This window comes from Brachyistius frenatus, unplaced genomic scaffold (assembly GCF_029030835.1).
Source record: "Brachyistius frenatus isolate BFR_SWC_R1_liver_20210118 unplaced genomic scaffold, ASM2903083v1 Contig_8, whole genome shotgun sequence".
NCBI classification, from domain to species: domain Eukaryota; kingdom Metazoa; phylum Chordata; class Actinopteri; family Embiotocidae; genus Brachyistius; species Brachyistius frenatus.
This window is the reverse complement of record NW_027210607.1, coordinates 5,723,919-5,744,773: the sequence shown is the minus strand read 5'-3', so window position 1 is coordinate 5,744,773 and position 20,855 is coordinate 5,723,919. Positions and strand designations below refer to the sequence as shown.

The window sequence follows — 20,855 nt, the reverse complement described above, 5'->3', positions numbered from 1 at the left end:
ATGTGGAATGTGATCTATGCGCAGTAGCATTAATTGCTTTAGATAGCAGAGGCAGTTATACACAATCCAGCTGACCTTAATGCATAATGTCTCAGTTAATGCATTCATGGAAATAATATGCACAGCACTGACTTAAACTGAAATATCACAGATTTCAAAGTTAGTGCACACACTGGTCTCGCATAGTTCAGTCTTAATAAGCCAAATAAAATAAGACACTGAGGATGAAGGTGAAGCAGCACTGCCATCTTTACTCCCTCCTTAGCATTCACTACACTTTGCTCGACATGTTTAATCTTCTTTAGACAAGGATTCAGGGCTTTACCACAGAAGGAATGTCAAGCACAGAACAGAGCGTGGAAAGGTAATGACAAGTAATGTGAGCAGAATATGTGAGCACGGTTGTCCTACTTCACACACTCACTACATTTAATCAACTTTCCACACAAGTATCTGCTGTCAGACATTCGGTGACACCGTACAGACAATCATTTACATTAAAGCCAATTGCATTTATAAACTGCAAGAAACATAATTGATATTAGAGTAGCTACAGACATACTTACGAGATGAGTTCAATCACCCTGCAGGAAAACACTTGTCATCCATTTTTATACGGAGTTATCATTAGTCCAAGACTGTAAATGACTTTAAAGTCATAAAAGAGTCATGCAAACCCTGCAAAGATCTTTTAACTAGAGCTCCTCGGTACCAAAAGACAGAGAAGGCGAAGTGCTTCAACCAACTCACTTTGGTATTTTGAAACATCCTGTTAACTCATTATGAAACTGACTAATCCACAAGCAACAAAACCTGGTCTCTTGCTCAGCTCCTGGCCAGCCAACCATTCTACTAAATTGACTTTGCTCATCAAGATTCAGAGAGACTGAACAGAATGGAAACCACTGTCCCCACTGATACTTCGACGACAGTGTGCCCAAGGCACATATCCTTTGAGGCAGAACACACTAATAGGGCAGTTTTGGCTCCATAAAGGAAAAAATTCTGAAGAACAAAAACAAACACACTTAAAGTAAATGCTACAAAGTCTGGATAAAATTTGATTGCCTCTAGATTCACGGAACATTAATCAATCAAACAGTTGTGAGACTGTTCCTGCCGCATGTGACTAGAGCGCAGCACCGTGACCTGCACGGAGCAGGAGGAAGCTACAACCTTTCTGATCAACATCAACACCTAAGTAACACATTTTTGTGACTGCATGCGCATTTGCGGCGACACCATGGACTTGAGCACAGTGCGCACATCAGATTTTGTGTCGGACTCGAGAAATCTGCAACGGAGACCTTTAAAATGCTTCAGAAATGAAGCAACGTGCAGGGCGAGGTGTTTGAATGGCGTTAGTGTTTCTAGAGGGGGGGTGTCACTCTCTAACCCTGTGAATTCGTTCCCCAGGATCAGACTGTCAACACGAAGTTCTGCTGTAAAGTTCAGACGCGGCACAAAATCTGATGTGCGTTCTCTGTTTAAGTTACATATCCATCGCGTCATCGCAAATGTGTTCATAGCAGGGGTCATAAATTTTTTTTTTAAAAAACACGTGTAACTCGGGTGCTGATGCTGATCAAGCGACATAACTTGGGGGAAACACTCAGAGGTTATTGCTCCCCGCCTGCTCTGTGCACATCACAGTGCTGCGCTCTGTTTGCGTGCAACAGGAAGATTCCTGGGACGTTTTGATGCTCCTCGTAAACTGTTTACCAAGTAGGAAGATGGTTGTGAGCAGTGGGCAAATGAATCATTTCTTTTCTTCGTAACATAAATGAGGCAGATCCACCTAAACAGTTTGTTCCTACTTTTCTTTTGGTTTAAGAAGAAAAAAAATACCAGAGGACGTAAAAGAATCTGTAAATGGGCTTTCTGCTTTTTTAGAAAAGAATCTACTGATAAGAGATTTCAAAAGAAACAACAAGGGGAAGATTAAGGTCAGGGTGATCCAACCCAATAATCCTGGCCCTGCCCTGGGTATTGTGCTGCGAATAAGTGTGAGAATAATCCTGACAGAAATGAAGATAAAAAGCAGAGAAATTAGATAAAAAGATAGCAAAGCCAGAGACGTAGGGAGAGGATGCAGCACCTGTTTTTTCACACCTTTTTTTCCCCCCGTTATCTTAATAATGGCTGCAGAAGGTGTCTGTTCGCCCTCCACATTTCACTGTGAAGTGTGATCACAGAATTGGATTGACGACAGCAGGACAGAGTCTTGCGCCTTTCAGCGGTTGGTTATTTCCCATGATCATGTTGTCTGCTAACGTCGCTGCGGGTGAGCAACAGAGGGAACACACGTGTGCCCTGATGGGATTGGCAGAATGAGCAGGAGAAAAACATCATTTGCAAGTAATGCAACAGCAGCCGTGCGAGCGTCGCTACACGTCCCCCATCAGGTTCAATCAGGAGGGAAAGATACAGTCGCGGCAAACTAGATATAACAGCTGTGCTCACTTAACCATCTCTCTGCATCTCATGCACACGAATACACGCACAACACTCTGATCACTGCCAAGTTGACAGGTGGAGGCGCAAACACAGTCGTCCCGAGAGAGTCCTCACCAAAAAAAAGTTACCAATAATAGAAAAGCAGAGCTTGCTTGGTGCAGTCAATGCGTCATCACTATGGCAACTGAGAAAAAGTGAACACCAATTCCACAGCTGATATCTTAATGCAGATCAACATGTTTAACAGAGCAGCCAAGCAGTCCACACCACTGCACCCATGATGTCTATAGAGGAAGGAAGTCATGACTTCTAAGAAAGAAAGGAAGAAATAACCCCCCGCCCAGCTTTCTCAGCACCCACAAGCTTTAATATTGACACTAGGTCTGTCTTTAAAAGACAAGTCGCACATGGTAAGTTTAAAAGTAACGGAGTAACATAATGGCTAAATCGGCTCATCCGTGTCTGTGTGTGTGTGTGTGTGTGTGTGTGTGCAGGGCAGATCACTCACAGGCCTGCAGTCTGATCCTAATCCAAGTCTGGTGATCTGCCTGCTGTTCGTTCTCTGACAGGAGGAGGGGGATGAAAAGAGCTGCAGCGGTCTGACAAAGACTTCAGAACCGCTGCCTCACGCTCCTGTGATGCACTAACGCAGAAATGAGAGTGCACTTGTGTAATAACGTTATTGAACAATCTGCGGTTAACACCTGCCTCCAGCTTTGTGTAATGACTCACTATTAGGCCATCTTGTGCTGTAAATCAGTTAAATGTCTGGCTCCATAACAGGCAGTGATACAATGACACATCCTGAATGACTTAAATACTGCATAATCCTGCACAAAAGTCATGGACAGAGCTTTTTGCTGAAGGCTCTTCACGGTCACTGGCGTCAAAACAGCTACAGCAACAACAACAAAAACGGGAACGCAATTTAAGCAGACTAGAAGAAAGCACAATGTTTTCTATTGTTGGTCAGTGTGAGCTTGTTGAACATTTTGTAAGGCCTGAAATAAGTAAACCTTTGCTATTGTAGATGGATCCGTAATAAATGTCCATATTTCAAACGTGTATCAACTCAGGCTGAATGAATTGAGATACTGTGGAGGACCAGTTTTGCAACAAAAACATGATTAAAAAAAAAAAAAACACAAAATACTTTGTCTCCACCAAAACAAGATATCTGTATTCAAGACTTTCAAAGTCACATTTCCTGAATCAGGACCACCAGCCGGAGAAAAGACCCTCTGACTCACACCGGCTTCAGAGTATCTGTCAGCGGCATCCTTACCTGCAGATCCGCTCCCTGCAGCCTACAGTCCATGTACTTTTCCCACGCAAATGACAGATCAGTGTGCGGCGGACCGGCCATGTCGTCCTCAGCTCCAGGTGCTACGCCGGTGTCGGTGTTGAGGAAGTCGGGAATAATAAAACGCTCTTCTCGGGCGCCTTTCCGGTCCTCCGGGGGGCTGGAAGTGGCCCCGGACAGCCCGAACGAAGCCCCAAATGTTCTCCCGAGTCTTTCATAGCAGAGTCATGTTTCACGGAGCCGCTTTGACACTTTAAAAAAAAAAAAAAAAAAAAGGGTTTCTGCAGAATAATATATATTTAAAAAAACAACCCCACAGTGTCAAGGGTTGAGCAAAAACGGAATTTGCTGACAAAGCCACATTCGCTTTTGTCGGCGCGCTAACGTGACACACATACATGAGACATTTGAACCCGACTTTGACACTGAAACTTTGGTCAGGTGAGTTTTACACGATGTCTGGTATTACCAAAACAAAACCGACCCCAGCAATACAGACAGCTAGCAAGCTAGGCGTCCAACAGAGCATGCGTCAAGTCTCAAAGGTTTAAACGCCTCGTTTCCGGTATGGGATGTTATTTTCAAAATAAAAGCACCTAACTTGTTCGTTAAGGAAATTGCACTGAAAACTATAATCTCACTTGAACTTCCAATAAAACGACTCATTAAATTACTGTATTCTCACAATGAAGGCTTGCATTGCTTACAAATATGTTTACTTTAATGACGAAATATATTTCCTTCAGAGGCGGTTATAATTGTGTTACATTCCTATTCAGTTTTGTTGTTCTTTAATAATTTAGTTAACAGCTCCCTAGCACTGGACATTTTATTAAAATGACTGTCCCAAAAAGTACCAACTTTGTATGGCACTTGATAAAACACATGTATCTTGTCTGCATTGGCTTTCATTACATGATTTCTAAAGCATAGTCCTTGTATATGATTTTTAAAAAAAACAATCACAACAGAGCCACGAGATTAAAAAAAAATATCCTACACTTTTTTTTAAAAATAGAAATTAATTTGAGAAGAATGCGAATTTATTATTATTTATTAACATCTCTAATACTAGTTCACCCTTATTTCTTTTTGTCTTATTGTGAAAGTTCTGCTCGGTCACTGGTGTGGTTGTAAACCAGCTCAATCGCAAGAGACGAACAGGCTCGATAACTTTAACCAAAATATCTGAATAAATATCCCACTAAACTCAGATGCGCTATCCCCGACGGCTCCTGTAACCTGTTTTAATGAAGAAAACACGTGTTCCAGATTTTAATCCTTTGGGCTGATAATCGTAACGTCAGCTCTCTGCTGGTTGTTGCATCGCACCGTCCTGAAGGCAGCTGTCAAAACGAACACATCCGTAACTCACTTTACCGAGACGAGCAGACAGTCCGGGTGTAGCTGCACCATCCTTACATGCATTATGTCTATTTCCAAGTGGCACGAATAAATTATCTCACATACCTTCGTTTCCCATAAATTAAAGCCAGTTTAACGCTATAGCCTTCGTCCAGCACCGGGACCAGTGTCTAAATAAGCCCTCAGCTCTGACTGCAAGGCAACCCACCGCACTCCCCCGCCCCTTTCATTGCCTGCTAATGCTTCAAAACCTCCTAGAAACAAGGGGAAGTGTCGTGTGACAGCACACAAGTAGTCACACAAATGGCGTGTTGTGTTCTCCAACAGGATAGAAATATGTTCATCGTCTTCACAAGTTCCTAATAATAGAAAATCTCCCTGGCAGGCTTCAACCCAGCAGAACCCATTGAAAAAAAAAATATATATATATATATATATATATATATATAACTGTGTTCAATGCAAAAATCCAAAATGTATATTAAAGATAAACTTCTCTGCTTTATCGCTGTTGGACGGGACAGATTTTTTTTTTCTCCCTTCGCAGACAAATCTGAGGGTCCAAACACCAAATGTCCTCTGATATATGCCCAGAGTCCAGTCGTGCTTCCCATTGGACAACACAGATACCATTTCCCAATCAATCAAAGCATTTGGTTCACGGAATGATGGTGCGTTTGTAGAATCTTTGTAAACATAGGTAAAGATTTCCTTAAATAGACTAGCACAGTTTTAATGTGTCCAGGGATTTAAAAACAGTTGAGACAACTCAGAGTTAGGAAATTGTTTATGACAATACTGTTTTTTATAGATAAATTGTTTTATAGAGGACTCATTTTAAAGAAAAATGTAAATGCTTGTTTTTGTCAGGGGAGATGTTTTAAATTTCACACGTGAATAATAATAATAATGGTAAAAACAGTCTTCTAGTTTTACACTTGCACTTATTCTCTGGTGACGCTCAAACATTCAATGGTAGGAACAAGAAAAACTATTTCCTGAGAATAGTCAATTAGTCAATTTACAGAAAAATAAAATTGGCAGCTGCCAAATTTCCTGGGTCCTTTTGTCAAGTAATGAGGATTTCTTGCTTATTTATTGGATGTTTTGTGTCTCAGTCGTCTTCGTCTTAGTACCATCACATTGGGCTTTTTCTGACTCCATGTTGATGGCATTTCCCCTTTTTTCCTGACATTTTATTGGCCAAAGGGTCATTGATTTATCAAGACAAACACATCAATCAATAAAGTTGCAGTTCTAATGTGGATGCTGTGGTTTTAAGCAAGTTCCACTTATTATAATAAGTATGCATATTCCGAGTTTATTGAGAGTCCCTTAATGCAGCACTGACGTACGTGTCTCCCCCAGCGAACAAACGTCATCTGTGACACGGTGAAGTTTGGAAATAGGTCACGTGAGAACAATAAACCACTTCAGATGACAGGTGACAGTATTACTTTCTCAGAAACATGATAGAAGATTAAACTCCTTCTTAATGAATAAAAAAATATATATTATAATGTAGGAATATCCATCATGTATATGTTGAAACAAAGGAGCTAAAATACTCTCTTGTAAAATAACTCATGACAAATGTAAAGGCCAAAATCACAACTGCTGTAAAAATATTTTAGGAATAGTAAAAGTAAATTTAGATATTCTACATTTTTACATAGAAATTTGCAGGGTAGGTTATTAGTTCATCCATGATAGACACACTACACTACACTAAATACATAGTTGTAATTAACCCTACCTAACACACGATGTCGCTATTGTTAAAGCCACAAACGCAGGAGCCCAACATGTTAGAAAAAACGTTTATTTCTTTGCTGCCCAGCATGTAAACTCATCTCAACCAGCTTGTACAAACGTTTTCCCTCCATTACTCCACAGAAACACTTCCAGGAGATAAGCTTAACTCGAACATGCCACAGTGTAACGCAGCTCATGTATTGCTGTCATCAATTTCACATTAAATTATGTATCGCTTGAGCTGTATTCTCAATTTATGTGCACTCAGGAAAACAAAGTCAACATAGTATTGTTTATATTTACAATTCTCAAATGTGATTTTATGAATGGGAAATGTAAAAAAATAATAAAATGATAAGCATAACACTGGGCAATAAAAGGCACAGTAAGTTCACCTGTGTTTCTCAGTGACAATTTAAGCACTTTGGAATTTAGTGATGCTGAGTTGCTCCTAATTTGCGGGCACACATCCGAACAGTGTCGACTCCCCAAACACGGCCGCCTCGTCTCAGTAGCTGCCGTCTCTCTCCACACAGCCCACGTCCACTGCGTTGTCGGGACACTTGCAGGAGCGCCCGGTCGGCGTTGCTAAACAGAGGTGAGTGCAGCCTCCGTTGTTTACAGCGCAGTAGTTTTGTCCTGTGAGAGGGAAAAGAAACAAACTCTTATTAAAAATGGAGCACCCTTGAAGGGCACTTGTATAAATCATGAGCTATTGTACTAATGGAAAAGCAGGAAACAGCCTCTACACGGTTTGTTGTACATATTACTAAACATTTTGAAAGGAAACACGTAGCTAACTCCAGATGTTGGAGGCCCTGTCCCTTGACTCCACATTCCCTGGCGTTACACATGCAGCCTTATCTGGAAGGGAGGATGAAACCTGGTGCTTCACTCTACCATTAGTCATCCACTTAATAATAAATACTATCTACAAAATTCCTTCTGTTGCTTCCAGGTCAAAGAGCGAACCTGTGATTCCTCCTTATTCCAGTGTGCATTTAGTGTAAATTCTTTACAGAGGTCACAACGCTGGGCTGCCAGGTCTCAGAGAGTAAAGGAGGACCAATAATAAGCCTGATCCAAAGATAGCCCCAAATGTACAAGGGTCAAATTATTTCTATTTTCCTTAGTGGAGCTGCACATCAGTTTTACAAACAGTACCAAGTGTTTTTTCATGGTAAACACGTCCCTCACAACTGGCTTCCTACCTGAAGGACACTGGGAATATGCTATGGCGATGCCATATAGCTTGGTCTGTTTCTGAGGCTGGAACTCGTCGGACTCCCTGCCAGCGTAGCGGTCCACCACAACCACGGCATCCCTGTTGTAAACACAATCAGCACAAGAGTTTAGCAATCTGGGGCTGTTTCAGCAGCTGCCCCCCCTGTGTTTTGTATAAAGTTTGTCAAGAGTGAGGAAGGGTTGGAGTGGGTTTCCTAGACATAACTGACATAGTTTTAGTTGTAAACTGTGGAAGCGCCTCCCCCACACAACACCGCCTCTCAACCTTTTCTTGTAAGGGCTGCAGCCCGGGCGAGATCACAGGGAGGCCCCGGGCTGGTCACTCACAGATGCCCGGGCTGAGAAATTGCAAGCAGCTGTCACTTTTTAGGATCCCTCCTCACCCCACGTACACACACACACAAACACACACACAAGGACAGACACCCCCAACCCCCGCCGTTTTGCAATGGCCAAGGAGTGACTAACAAGAGAGCTCCACAGTTTCAGGGTGGGAGTGTCCGAGCCTTGAGAGAACATGAAGGGCCCAGTGCTAGAAGTGTGGGGAGGTTTTTGACCTTTGACCTCCCCTCTCCTTCCTCTATCTTGACAGATCTGTGTTCTTTCATGGCACAGTGCACCGTGCATAAAGGCTGCATTATGACCTTGATTCTACAACGACTTTGAGTCTCATTTATAAACAAATTCCAATTGTAGTAATATTCAAGTATGCAAATCACATTAAAGTGCATGAGGACTAAACATTTAGACAAGGATGTCACTCATTGGAATAACAAGTATTTATTTTTACTTTACATGCCATGATAATGAAAAGTTAGACCTCAAAATAGTTTCAAACCTTCTCCAGTCAGTGTAGTAGATGTTCTTCCCGAAAGACGTAATTCCAAAAGGGTACTGGATCCCCTCCATAACCTTAGTGCGGTCGCCCCGGCCGGGATTCATGCACTCCATTTTATGTGTGCCTGCAGGCGAGAGATTACAGACGGTGCTGATCACAAAGCAGACACCACTCCATCGATGAGTCATCTGTCTGACATCTACCTGCGTCTGCCCAGCAGAGCAGAGAACTCTGAGTGTCGTAAGTCAGGCCGTTGGGCAGGCCCAGATCGTCTTTAACCAGCACCCGTCTGTTGGATCCGTCCATGTAAGAGGTCTCAATCTTGGGGGCATCGCGGTTCCAGTCGGCCCAGTACAGGTTACTGTTGAAAGGACAGATGTGGTGCGAGTTCATTTCAGCAATAAACAACGACAGGCCAGAAATCATTTTAAAGCACTGCTGGAGTTTCACTCACTATCATCTAGTCATAAATGTTCTCCACTCTCATGTCTATGAAGCTGCAGCCAGCAGCTGGTTAGCTTAGCTTAGCATACAAACTGGAAGAAGAAAAAAAAAACTGTGCGAACTGTGACAAAAGAAATTCCACCTGCCCTGCCTAAACACTTTTTTGTGCGAAGACTAACTAAACAAGATACAATGTGTTAACTGATGCACGTTAGAGGTGGTGGCAGGTGGGTTTTCTAACCTTCGGACAGAGCTGAGCTGTCTGTTTTCCCTTGTTTCCGGTCATCATGTAAAGCTAAGCTAACCAGCTTCTGGTTGTAGCTGAAAGCAGCAGTGTGAAGGATTTAGTGGAATCGAGCTGTGAGGTTACAGATTTCAATCACATGAATACACCTGCAGCTTCACCTTTCTCTTCCAAGCAGAAAAGAGAATCTACAGCGGCCAAGAAACCAAGTGACCCAGTGTTTGGTTTGTCCCTCCTGGGCTACTGTAGAAACATATTGCTTCACGGAAGAGGACTTGCTCACTATGTAGATATGAGAGGCTCCTTCTAGGGTAACAAAAACACAAATCCTACACAGTGAGTCTTTAATATTTAAAGTTGCACCAATCTTCTAATCTAACTTGTCCCCCAAAACACAAATAAGCATATTTCCCAGAACTTGAACTCATCTTTTAAAGATGTTCTGCTGAATCCGAACTTAAAATTGATGAATTTTCGGTTCAGATTTGCTTATAAATGTACAACTGAACTTCATATTGTATATAGATTAGTATCTAACTCTGTGTATGCCGAAAAAAAACAAGTAAAAGTTTTATGCAAAGCATTACACACCCGTTGTTGGGGTCAGCGATAATAGCACGAGGGTTGACGAGATCAGAGTCAATAATGACACGTCGCTGAGTTCCGTCCAGAGACGCCACCTCGATGCAATCCTTCACAGAGTCCGTCCAGAACATGGTTCGCCCCAAGTGGTCGATGGCAATACCCTCTGGGCTGTCCAAATCTGTTAAGAGGATGCATTTTACAGTTTCTTTACTTCATGAAAACAATCAAACAAAATGGACGAGAAGCAGAAGAATGAAGCATAACAGTAAGACTACCTGTTCTAATGACGGCGGTGGGCTCTCCTCCCTGGATGTTGGCCTTGCTGATTGAAGGAGATGTGATTTCTGTCCAGTAAACCATTTTCTCCACACAGTCGTAGGCCAACCCAATGATTACCTTCTCCTGTGAAGGGGTCAGCAAAACAACAATCTTTGAAGAGCACTTTCTTCAAATGAGAGTGGTCCAAAACAAAAACGTGAAGCAGATGTGGATTTTGACATTAATCCAAACAAACTGCGCCACACACTCAGCATGAGCAACTTCACCAGACTTCTGGACAGCTGGTTTGGTAATCAGCGTAACAAGAAATGCAGACTGCAATTCCAGAGATGTCGGACTGATGTTAGTAATTAGTGTGAATGTCACCATGTGCCTCCAATAAAGTTCAAGCCTTGAATACATGAAGCAGAGGGGAAAATCGCAGCGCTAGAGCCAGTACTAGAACCATCAAGGGAGCAGAACGGAGATCCAGTTGGTTATCTAATTACAGAAACAGTCTTGGCTAGAAGTTGAGATGAACTCAGAGCTGCTATCTTCTTAAGTCTTAAGTATTTGTCTGTCATGAACAGACAAAAGTCCAGCAAAATATTTCCTTTTCTGATATGTCATAACTTACAGGGAGGTGGAGGACAGCTTTGGCATCGTCCTTTTTCATATCGTAACCCTCCAGTGGGATGTGCTCTATCCTGCCGCTCTGAGCAAACAACAGGTGTGTTCCTGGGGGCAGGGCGTCCACGTCGGGTCGAGGCTGGGGTCCAACAGGTGGTGGCACACCACCGTGGTCGATGCCTAATTGAGACAAGCACTGTAAATTCAGGGATCTCATAGAGAAGAACGTAACCTCCTGTTAGTTCAGCAACAGAAAGCTTCCCTTGATTTTTTTTTTTGTGGCTGCATGTCACTCTCGCTACTGAGAGGTGAAAATATGGGATTTACTCACACATTGGTCTGCTGCCTGGTCTGGAGCTAGTCCCAGGAATCTCCTGTCCGTTTCGGTCCACGCACCAGCAGCGTCCCGTGCTGTCATGGCACTGCGTGGCTTCATAGTTGCCGTTTCCATCGCACATAGGGACGTACTGACCCACAGGACGCCGCGGGCCCCGTGGACCGAACTCCGTCACGCCCAGTAGACTGTCTCTGTGGGTCTCACATTGTGTTTTTGTCCTCTCTGAACAGAAGAATGAAAAATAAGCTCCAGGGGGAACAAAGATAACCTGCAATAAAGTCGCAAATGTATTTATAAAGTAATTTCTATTTATTTGGTTTTTTTTAGCTTCTGTTTTATTCAGCGATACAAAAACTCCCACATCCCTCATAAGGCATGAGAAATTCCTTTTACTATCCAGAGTTAAATGGAAAACAGATTCCAGCTGGCATCAATACACTCTGGCGAGGAATTCACTTCCAAACACTCTTCTGGGCCAAATGGGTGGAATAAATAATGCTGAGTGAAAATGATCCGGTTACCATTTATCTATTATTGAGACTGCTACTACATAAAAAAATAAAAGAAATAAAAAAAAAAACGATTACCAAACTTTCTGAACACCCATGACAGATTAAATTAACTTGTATTACTGCAGGCTTTGATTTCCATATAAAAAGAGATTTACCTGGAGAGCAGAAGAAGCCGTCACCGCTGTAACCTGACCTGCACTGGCAGGTGAAAGATCCCTGGGTGTTATAACACACGGCGTCCTGATGACACCTGCCTGGCTGGCACTCATCTATGTCTTCGGGCAGGAAATAAAAGAGCGTGAGTGAGGACAGAGCACGATCATAAAACAAGCTGCATAGTTTAAAACATTTCCAGCGTGTACAATTTGTTATGTCCTTTTATGAGCTACATTGTAACCTGGGCCAGTCTGTTCTGTCATCTGTGTGCAGGATAGCAATGGAAACTATAAATGAACATTCAGGACCTCTGCAAATGAAATGCGCATCTGCTTTTAACGTTTCTCTGTTCAATCACTGCAGACGTGTTGTGTAACCAGCCTCACCTCCTACAGTCCTGAGCAGATGGTTTAACAATCACAGTCCTTAAAGTCCATGTGAGGGATTTGAAATGTCATACACTAGGATTTTGGACTGAAACGTATCTTGCGTAAAACAATTAGTTTAAGCCTTTGCCTTTTTGAAGGTAGTTGCAAGAGAGTCTTTGTTTTGTAATTATTCTATTATTATCAAATATTCAATTCATCATAATGTGAGATGAAGGAAAGCAGCAAATTCTCATATTTGGAAACATGTAGACACAATTTTTTGGCATTTTATTTTTAAGAATTACTGGAATAATTGCTAAATTGCAGAAATAGTTTTTGATCAACTTTCTTTCAAACACCTAATTGATTAATCAACTAATTGTTGTGCATCTACTATAAACAATGTGAAATTAGTGGACTAACGTATGCAAATGAGCGCTGTAATCTACTGGTTTTAAATTAGATTATTGGGTGTCATATGCATGTATTTAGTATCTTTCTGCAGTACCATGGCAGGTTCTACCATCTCCTATGAACCCTGGTAGGCAGGAGCAGATGTAGGAGGAGGCTCCAGTGTAGCTGCACAGAGCGCGTTCAGGGACATCACAGGTGTGGGTGCCTTCCTCACAGGGGTCCACAGGTCGATTAACCTCTGAGGAGCAGAAGAAGAGCTAGGTTAATACCACCAGCTTCTAAAGTTTAATGAACAAATGAAATCTTGTTTTTTGATTAGTTTGTTCAGACAGAGCCAGGAAAGCTGTCCAGTCTTGATGCTGAGATAAGCTAAGCAGCTGCTGGCTAACAGCTTCATGTTTACCAGAGAGTTATGCGAGCCTCATCATTATCAAATAAACATGTTTCCCAAAATGTTGAACACTTCCTTTTATATATATATATATACAGTTTACATCTTACAAGAGACCAGAAAAGTGAGACAACAAACTAATGTTGTTTACTTTTTCACCATTTTTACAAGACATGTTTGTACAGGTATATTTGTTGGGCAGGACATTCATTGTGTTCTGTAGCCCCTTGCCCAAATCTTTCCCATTACAAGCAAGTGCCTGGCCCCGACCTTTACCCTAACATAAACCTAATTCTAACTTCCCTCCAACCCTCCAACCCCCAAACAGCCCTTTGAGGGACGTGAAGAAAGTGATGACCAGTAAAAATGTCCTCACTCCAATATTCTAAAACAAAAACTAATCCTCTCAAAGAGAGCTGTACAAGTGTACACATAAATACTCACACAGACAATCTGAAAATCTGAAACCTTATTGAACTTTCTTCTAGATAATCTCTAAAATGCACATTTTCTCTGCAGCAGAGTCAGTTCAAAGTTGTGTGGGTACTTATAAATAATAGCTAAACATGTTGTTATCTTGCTCACCCAGCTCTCCTTAATATTTGAATGCATTTTATTACAATTTATGTTTAAACCTCTCCATCCCAACCACCAGGTGAGATTTGCCTGATATCTAAGTGTACTTGACAGCACGCAAACAGCACTTACCAACGCAGGTCTGCCCATCACTACTGAACTGATAGCCATCTTCACATTCACAGCGGAAGGTCCCGGGCTGGTTGTTGCAGATAGCGTTGGGGCCACAGATCTGAGGATTCTCTCTGCACTCGTCAATGTCTGATAAAGAGAGTAGGCTGTTATCGTATGCTAATAACTCCCACAGCAGGTCTGAGTCAGAGCTCTGAAGTCTGCATCTGTCAAATCAGTGTCCTTCATTATCAGATTTTGGGAGATCAGAGGAGAGCACTTAATTAGATTTCTTCATTACAAATGTTTCAAGATAGCATCTGTCTGGAAAGCTTCCTTTTCCTACTGTGTGCGCTCTTCCTGTTTGGTCTCTAATGCAAAATATATGTAAAGAGCGTGGGCCGGGAACGAGGACCACACCAGATCTGTCAACCAAGTCTTAGAGTATGGGACACTGTCTTTACCAAATGGGACTCCCTCTGCTAATTGGAAAGATTGTGCAGTTCCCCATGAAGGAAGGCTTTAGAAACGTCGAGGTTATTTTCATGATGGGTCTAAAACTCTTTGATTTACTTAAAAGCAGAAAGTACATCAGTGAAGATAATCCATAGGTTACTGCATCGTCTTTATTGCCTCCAACAGTGGAAACAAAGGTCTTTCTTTGTGTTATATCATATGTCATTTTTACCATAACATGTGCGTCCATCACCGTTGAAACCAGCAGCACATTGGCAAGTGAACTGGTTTTCTTGTCCTGGTCGGCAAACAGCGTTGGTGTCACAGCCGTGTCTTCCAGTGAAACATGGGTTCTCCTCGGGCTGCCCTCCTGAGAAGGGAAGGTACCACAGTTTTACTACTACACTACTTTTTTATGAGCAAAATTTACCAGGATATACGATTCAACAATAGCGATCTCTTAACAGTCTCTGTGTCAGGATGTTATATGCTGCACTGCAGGAAGGAAGTGACCTCAGACCAAAACAGGAATAGAAAATAACCCCCACATCCTCACCATTGATGTCCCCGATCTTGTTGCTCATGGCAAACCGGATGAGTTCATTATTAGCATCGTACATGACAAAGACCTGGTCTACGCTGAGCATCTGGGTCGGTTTCATGTCACTCAAAGCCTCTCCGTGCTGGCAGCTCTGGAAGGTGATGGTCTGACGCCACTGATACTGCCTGGTGTCAGTGGATCCATCAGGCAAGCTCACAACGTAGTCCCGAGTAGAGGATGACGTGATCACTGAAATATAAGATCGACAGGTGAGAAACAACTAGAATCATGGCTTCTTAAGAATGTAAATACTGATTCTTCTATCGAGCTGTGTCTTACAGTTGCTGTTGTACTGGTAGATCTCAGAGTAAGGGTCGACCTGCACGGTGGAGCCGGGAGGCACCTCCGGGACCCGGCCCTCCAGCTTGGTGCTTACCACCAGGTGGTCGTGCTCATCGATGCCTTTGAACTCCTGCCTGATAGTCAGCTTCTCATTCCCAGGCAGAAAGGTCACCTCGGCCTGCCGTGTGAACTCCCCCCCTTGAGAGGATGGAGAAGAGGAGGTTAACTTTAAGACCCTTGGATGAACTTTGGCTCAACTGAGGTAATGTGAGGGGAATTCAGCTGGACCATGAGTAAAGCTGCAGCTGCATGGAAAACGGAGTTTGCAGCGCTCACATTTGTTTACAGAGGTTTATGCTTCCTGAAGCTTCACTATGTCATTTGTCTAAAGGCTGTGAAAACCACATTAGAAGCCACTGAATGTCACAACATTAGATATTATCAGTTGTAGAGATTTCTTTTCTCACCAATAATACTGAAACCGTTCTTGAAGCTGGGCCGCTCCAGGGCAAACGCCCACCCAATCACACCACCGAGGGCCGCCAGGGGCTGCAACGAGGGCCCGACAGTGTAAGGGATGTCACTGATGGCGACGTAGGATCGGCCGTCGTTCACCACAACGTAAGAGTGGAGATCGTTGCCGGTGAACTCCACAGGAGAAGGAGAGCGCCCCACAAACACTTTTCCGTGTACTTTACCGTTCATCCTCTGAGGCTTTCCTGCAAAACCAAACCCACACCGTAAAAGTTAGCCGCAGAGAAGAGCAAACAAACCTCATGGCTGAACCCACAGATTTGACCCAAATGCTCAAATTCATTTCAGAAGCTTTGCAAGGAAGTTACAGAAGACAAGGATTGGAGTGAAACTGCAGTATGAGATTTTCTCCAACATTTACACATCCGCCCACTGCCAAAAGGAATTCAGATGTTAAATACTTTCTGGTTAACAACCCGTGCAATGTGAAATCCTGTGTTGTACTCTGGCTCGCGGAAAATATTAAAACGTATTCTTACAGATAATTCAGTAAAACGCAGTACAGTATTTAAAAGAAGTTTGTTAAAGAAAAACAAATAGCAGAAACATACCCTCTGCCACACACTGTATCCCATTGCCATAGAAGCCAGGCCTGCAGTGGCAGCAGTATCCACTGGAGTAGTCCTTACAGTCAGCGAACTGGGAGCATTTATTTCTGTTGTTCACACATGTCCCAAGGTTGTAAGAGAACACTGAAAACATGGAAAATAAGAATATCACTGGAACCGCTAATAGATTGATTGACTATAATCCTCCAGCACCGACATGACAACTACATCTTTTTTAAATGATACATCGCTCAGCTGATGTATTGACCAGACGATTTTATCCGCTTTATTACAGATATATTGGTATCGGCATATATGTTAGCCAATATGTGCCACAGAAAACTTTTTTAACAGAACATTAGTCCAAAAAAAAAAGATGCTTGGGGTATATTAGATATTGTTCTATTTGTGTTTTTTATGCAGATATTTATAATGATTAAATTTACTGTTTCAGTGCACTAATGTCAGTGTGGACAATAAACTGTAAAATATCCTGCCTCCATTACATATCTTTGTCACAAGTGTCAAAAGTGTTTGTTGATGACATTTGTGGGATCAATGTAAAATATGTGTGTTAATATACACTGTATAAAGAATATTGGCTAATATATCGATACTACAAATCTTTTATTCAAAATAAAATCCTGACAGAGCAGCTGTGGTCTACTAGTCACAGTTTTGGGGATTTGCTTCTATGATCAGATGTCCTTGAGCAGGACACTAAATCCCCTTGAGAGCAGCTCACTGACATCAGTGAATGTAGGTGAATGACAGACAATATTAAGCACTTTGCATGAGAGCACTGTATACAGTAAATGCAGCCATTTAAAATATAAATAACAAAATACAACACTCAGTTTTGTGCTCAGGACTCACCGTCTACATTTATATCTGTGTCATCCACCACCACCACCTCTGGGTTGCCAGGCTGATGTGGCTGGTACTGAACTGGATGGACTTCCAACTGCCCGATGTCTGGAGAGTATTCCACTTGTCCATCAGGATACACAGGCCTCTGTTCCTCATTGCCCTCAGCCCCCTCGTGTTGTGTGGCCTCAGTGGGCAGGTCAGTGACCTCACCCGGAGCCACGTTGGTAAAATACGGAGACGTTCCAATCTCGTACACCCAAACACCGCGCTGGCCTGAGTTGGTCTCCCTGTGAAGGGAAAAGGTTTAACATGAAACACACATTTTCAAGAGCAGCCACTGTTCATTGTTGTTGAAATGTTCTGTGCTGACAGCCATCGGTTGACTTACTCTGCCAGAGCCCTCACAGATGCCTCGTCAACAGTGGTGGTGCGGTAGTACGGTCCCTGACTGGAGAACAGGTAACCCTGGACCAAACCTTTACTGAAGCCAGCATGCAAGACCACACTGCTGTCCCTCACAGGTGAGGAGGTAAACTGTACCCCATCCCTCGCATAGAGGACGATAGCATACGAGGCGGTCTCCAGGGACGCAATAACCAGCTGGAAGGTGTTTCTCTGATTAAGGAAACATTAGAGAGGATGTAAATGACCAGTTCTAGCACAGATCACTTGCATGGCCATATAATGCCCACCTTGTTGTTGATGCCATCCCCTCTGGTTTGAGGTTCAAATGTGGCAACATCCACCCAGGTGATCACCACAGCATGGGTGGGACTGACTTCGTCGTCCTCTGGGAAGGCCCTGGTGATGTGTTCAGCTGCCAGGCGCAGAACATCAGGACCGGAGTCTTGACGGAAGAAAACCTTCCCCACACCGTCGCTCGTGTCCAGGTCTCCCTGCAGAGCTGCAATCATGCCAAACTTGGGTGGCATTTCGCCAAGATACGTCGACTCACCCGTTGGCTCTGTTGTGGCAACAAAACCATTGGTGTTGATCTGGAATTAAAAGCTCAAGTTAGTAATTTGGATGACAAGAAATGAGACGATTGTAACACTGTACGACCGTCTTTGTGACACAGCTAGAAGTGTTTCACAGCAGAGGCAAACCCAGTTCAGTGGGACCCACTTTGATCTTTACTCCACACTCATTAGACTAATGATCCGAGTCAGCACTCCACAGCGCTAATGAACAAACAACACGCCATTTAACACAAATTTTTACACACTTTCTTAATGGTTTAATGTGAACAAATGCGAGGCAGAAACAGAAAACCTGGGCTTATGTCAAAAACACACACTCTGGAGATGTGCTCCTTCACTTCCTGACCGGAGGAAAACAAGAGCACTATTCCTGGCACAGGCCATACTGTTTCCTGTTCTTGCCCCTGACGAGCAGCCCCAGAGAACCCGAAGATTGCATACTAATCTTCATTACAGAGACTTCCTGACAAAATGGAAGATAGAGCTGGGAAAATGATCAGTGATTCTGATATAATACATAGAGAGAGATAGATTTAACTTTCATAGTTAACACTCAAAGGCTAAATAAAATATGAATTACCCTCATGCGGAGATGATACAATCACTTGACCTCCTAAATGATCGGAGGAAATCTAAGTTCTATAACCACGTCTGGAGTTAAAAGCATTACTGTTCCCCCCACAGGGCACAGACAGTTCAGACTGTCTCATTAATGAAAACCAACAAATCTTTAGGCCATCTTGACTGCAGGAGAAAAGTATATTTGTGGTGGGTGATTCAGGGATAACTCGAAGGTAGACTGAGTGGGAAAAAAACCCGAGACTAAATGTTTTAACAGGGAATTCAATATTGAATCCAAGCCTCAGGCTCACGTGTTAAACCACCACTTTATGCCTCTGCACAATCTCCTTAAATAGATTTGTTGCTTGGCTGAGATTGGACATACAGCTATGAAATAAAAAAAAAAACCACTGATTAAAGTGATTACAGTTGTCTTGAGTTATTCCTGCAAGTATATCATCAAGTATAGACTAAAGTTTTGGCAAAAGTTCGGTTCCTGCCTTTCAGTGTAATAACTCTGATAGCAGATTATTCACATACAGCACAATTAAAACAGAGATGTAGCACTTTTCTTTGAAACCAGAATTACAGGGAATAAAGGGCTGTTTGTCTATGCAACACAATGGTGCAGTTTCATTTAAAAGCCCAACAGGGCAACAGTAAATAGCCCAGCAAATCATAAACACGAGTTTTAATAATGAATTTTAAACTTATGTATTTGGTTAAATTATGTCTTAGTGACCACTCTGCTATGTTACATGGATTCATCATGTTTTTGGGGTGGCTGCAAAACGAGCTTCCTCGAGCTCTTTGGTCTTTGTGTCAACAGTAAAATGATAACCACAGGGGAAGCTGTAAGAATACGTGGACACATGAATTCCACAAGATATAACACAGCCTCGATGATAAGTAAATCAATAATTACAAGCACTATAGACCGGCAGAAAAAGTCATACCCTGCCCGAGCTACATGTTGCAACTTCCAGGAATTGTTTAAAGTTGTAACTACTGACCCCCTTTCAGTTTTTATAGGGTATGCGCAATTGCGCAAGATCTATGGACCACAGTCCCCCGTGACCAGTAAACCCCACGCGTCTGGACTAAGTGTAACAAGTTATAGGTTTAACTTACAAACATGCTGTCGAAAGTGCCATCATAAAAGAGCACTGGCTTGTTCAGTTCAAGTCGGTGCGTCTGGTCATTCCCTGGCTCCAGTAACTGGTCTCTTGCGCTTGGACCGAAAGGGAAAAACTCGCCTCGCGTTACGCTCTGCACTGAGGCCACAAATCCGAGAAAAGTCGCACATATGAGCCATTCTTGCTTCCGCCAAACCATGGTTCGTCCGAGCAGTCCTGTGTTTGAGGGGCGAGTGTTACATGGACTCAGCCAGTTGTGGATGGAGCGCTGTGTGGGCGGAGCAGATAACTCACCAACATTGGAGAGAAAATGAGAGGTAGTCTATACTTTTCTTTTCATGATGTTCATAAAACAACGTCTTGGAATCATATCTGTAGTCTGGCATGCTCTGGATCTGTTTACTGGAACGGCCAAGTAGACATTTGCATGACAGGAGTTAAAAGGGTTGGCTGAGGACAGAATGAAGCATTTCAGAGGATCAGAGGTCATTTTCACATTCTTTTATTTTAATTCTTGACACTGATTGTTCCAGTGTTGCCAATACAGAATAAATCAGCCACCTGTGTTTGGATGATAAGGTATTTATAATACAGGGGCCACTGTGGAGGAGTTCTCCATGCAGAGGAACAACACTGGAGCTGTATTAGCAGGTTTGGACACGGGCCAATGGGCCATCAGAGCATGGACCAGTTACCGGCAACAGAGCCCCATGCCCGGTTTGATTGAAACATTATGTAAAGGACAATATCACAAAGCACTGTACCATACACTAATCATCTGAGGCATGCCGCTGTGGCTATCAGACTCGACTCCAGCTGGGATAATGAGGGACGTGCTGGTAGTATAGTTCAACTTGGAGCTGTTTCTCTCCCGCTAGCAGATAGTCAGTCATCCGTC

At 42.9% G+C, this 20,855-nt stretch overlaps 2 protein-coding genes across 7 annotated transcripts in view; both read right to left on the bottom strand.

The window, feature by feature from the left end:
• The window catches only part of lyst (lysosomal trafficking regulator), a 65,632-nt gene extending 60,923 nt beyond the window's left edge, over positions 1–4,709 (bottom strand). For all 6 annotated transcript variants that reach the window (XM_069690093.1, XM_069690095.1, XM_069690096.1 and 3 more), the window contains exon 1: positions 3,743–4,709. In XM_069690093.1, coding sequence (XP_069546194.1) covers positions 3,743–3,823 — 81 coding nt within the window. In that variant the 5' untranslated portion in view covers positions 3,824–4,709. The remainder of the gene's footprint in view (positions 1–3,742) is intronic.
• Positions 4,710–6,931: 2,222 nt separating this feature from the next.
• Positions 6,932–20,178, bottom strand: nid1a (nidogen 1a). Its single transcript, XM_069690081.1, has 20 exons — positions 19,953–20,178; positions 17,973–18,275; positions 17,669–17,895; positions 17,287–17,567; positions 16,414–16,554; positions 15,796–16,047; positions 15,326–15,526; positions 15,002–15,235; positions 14,678–14,815; positions 14,011–14,139; positions 13,006–13,149; positions 12,129–12,248; positions 11,456–11,683; positions 11,132–11,304; positions 10,512–10,638; positions 10,243–10,414; positions 9,167–9,324; positions 8,964–9,087; positions 8,092–8,204; positions 6,932–7,519 (listed from the first exon to the last, which is right to left on the bottom strand). The coding sequence occupies exons 1-20, from the start codon at positions 20,154–20,156 to the stop codon at positions 7,389–7,391; spliced, it is 3,600 nt and encodes a 1,199-aa protein (XP_069546182.1). The 5' UTR covers positions 20,157–20,178; the 3' UTR covers positions 6,932–7,388.
• Between the last annotated feature and the right edge of the window lie 677 nt (positions 20,179–20,855).

Bases quoted from the DNA above. Each gene is read 5' to 3' on its own strand.
- nid1a (XM_069690081.1), bottom strand. From the start codon at position 20,156: ATGGTTTGGCGGAAGCAAGAATGGCTCATATGTGCGACTTTTCTCGGA. The intron at 14,140-14,677 runs GTAAAAATGACA...TCTCTTTATCAG, and splicing joins TGATGGACGCACATGTTATG to ACATTGACGAGTGCAGAGAG. The intron at 12,249-13,005 runs GTACTGCAGAAA...TCCTGCCCGAAG, and splicing joins AGATGGTAGAACCTGCCATG to ACATAGATGAGTGCCAGCCA.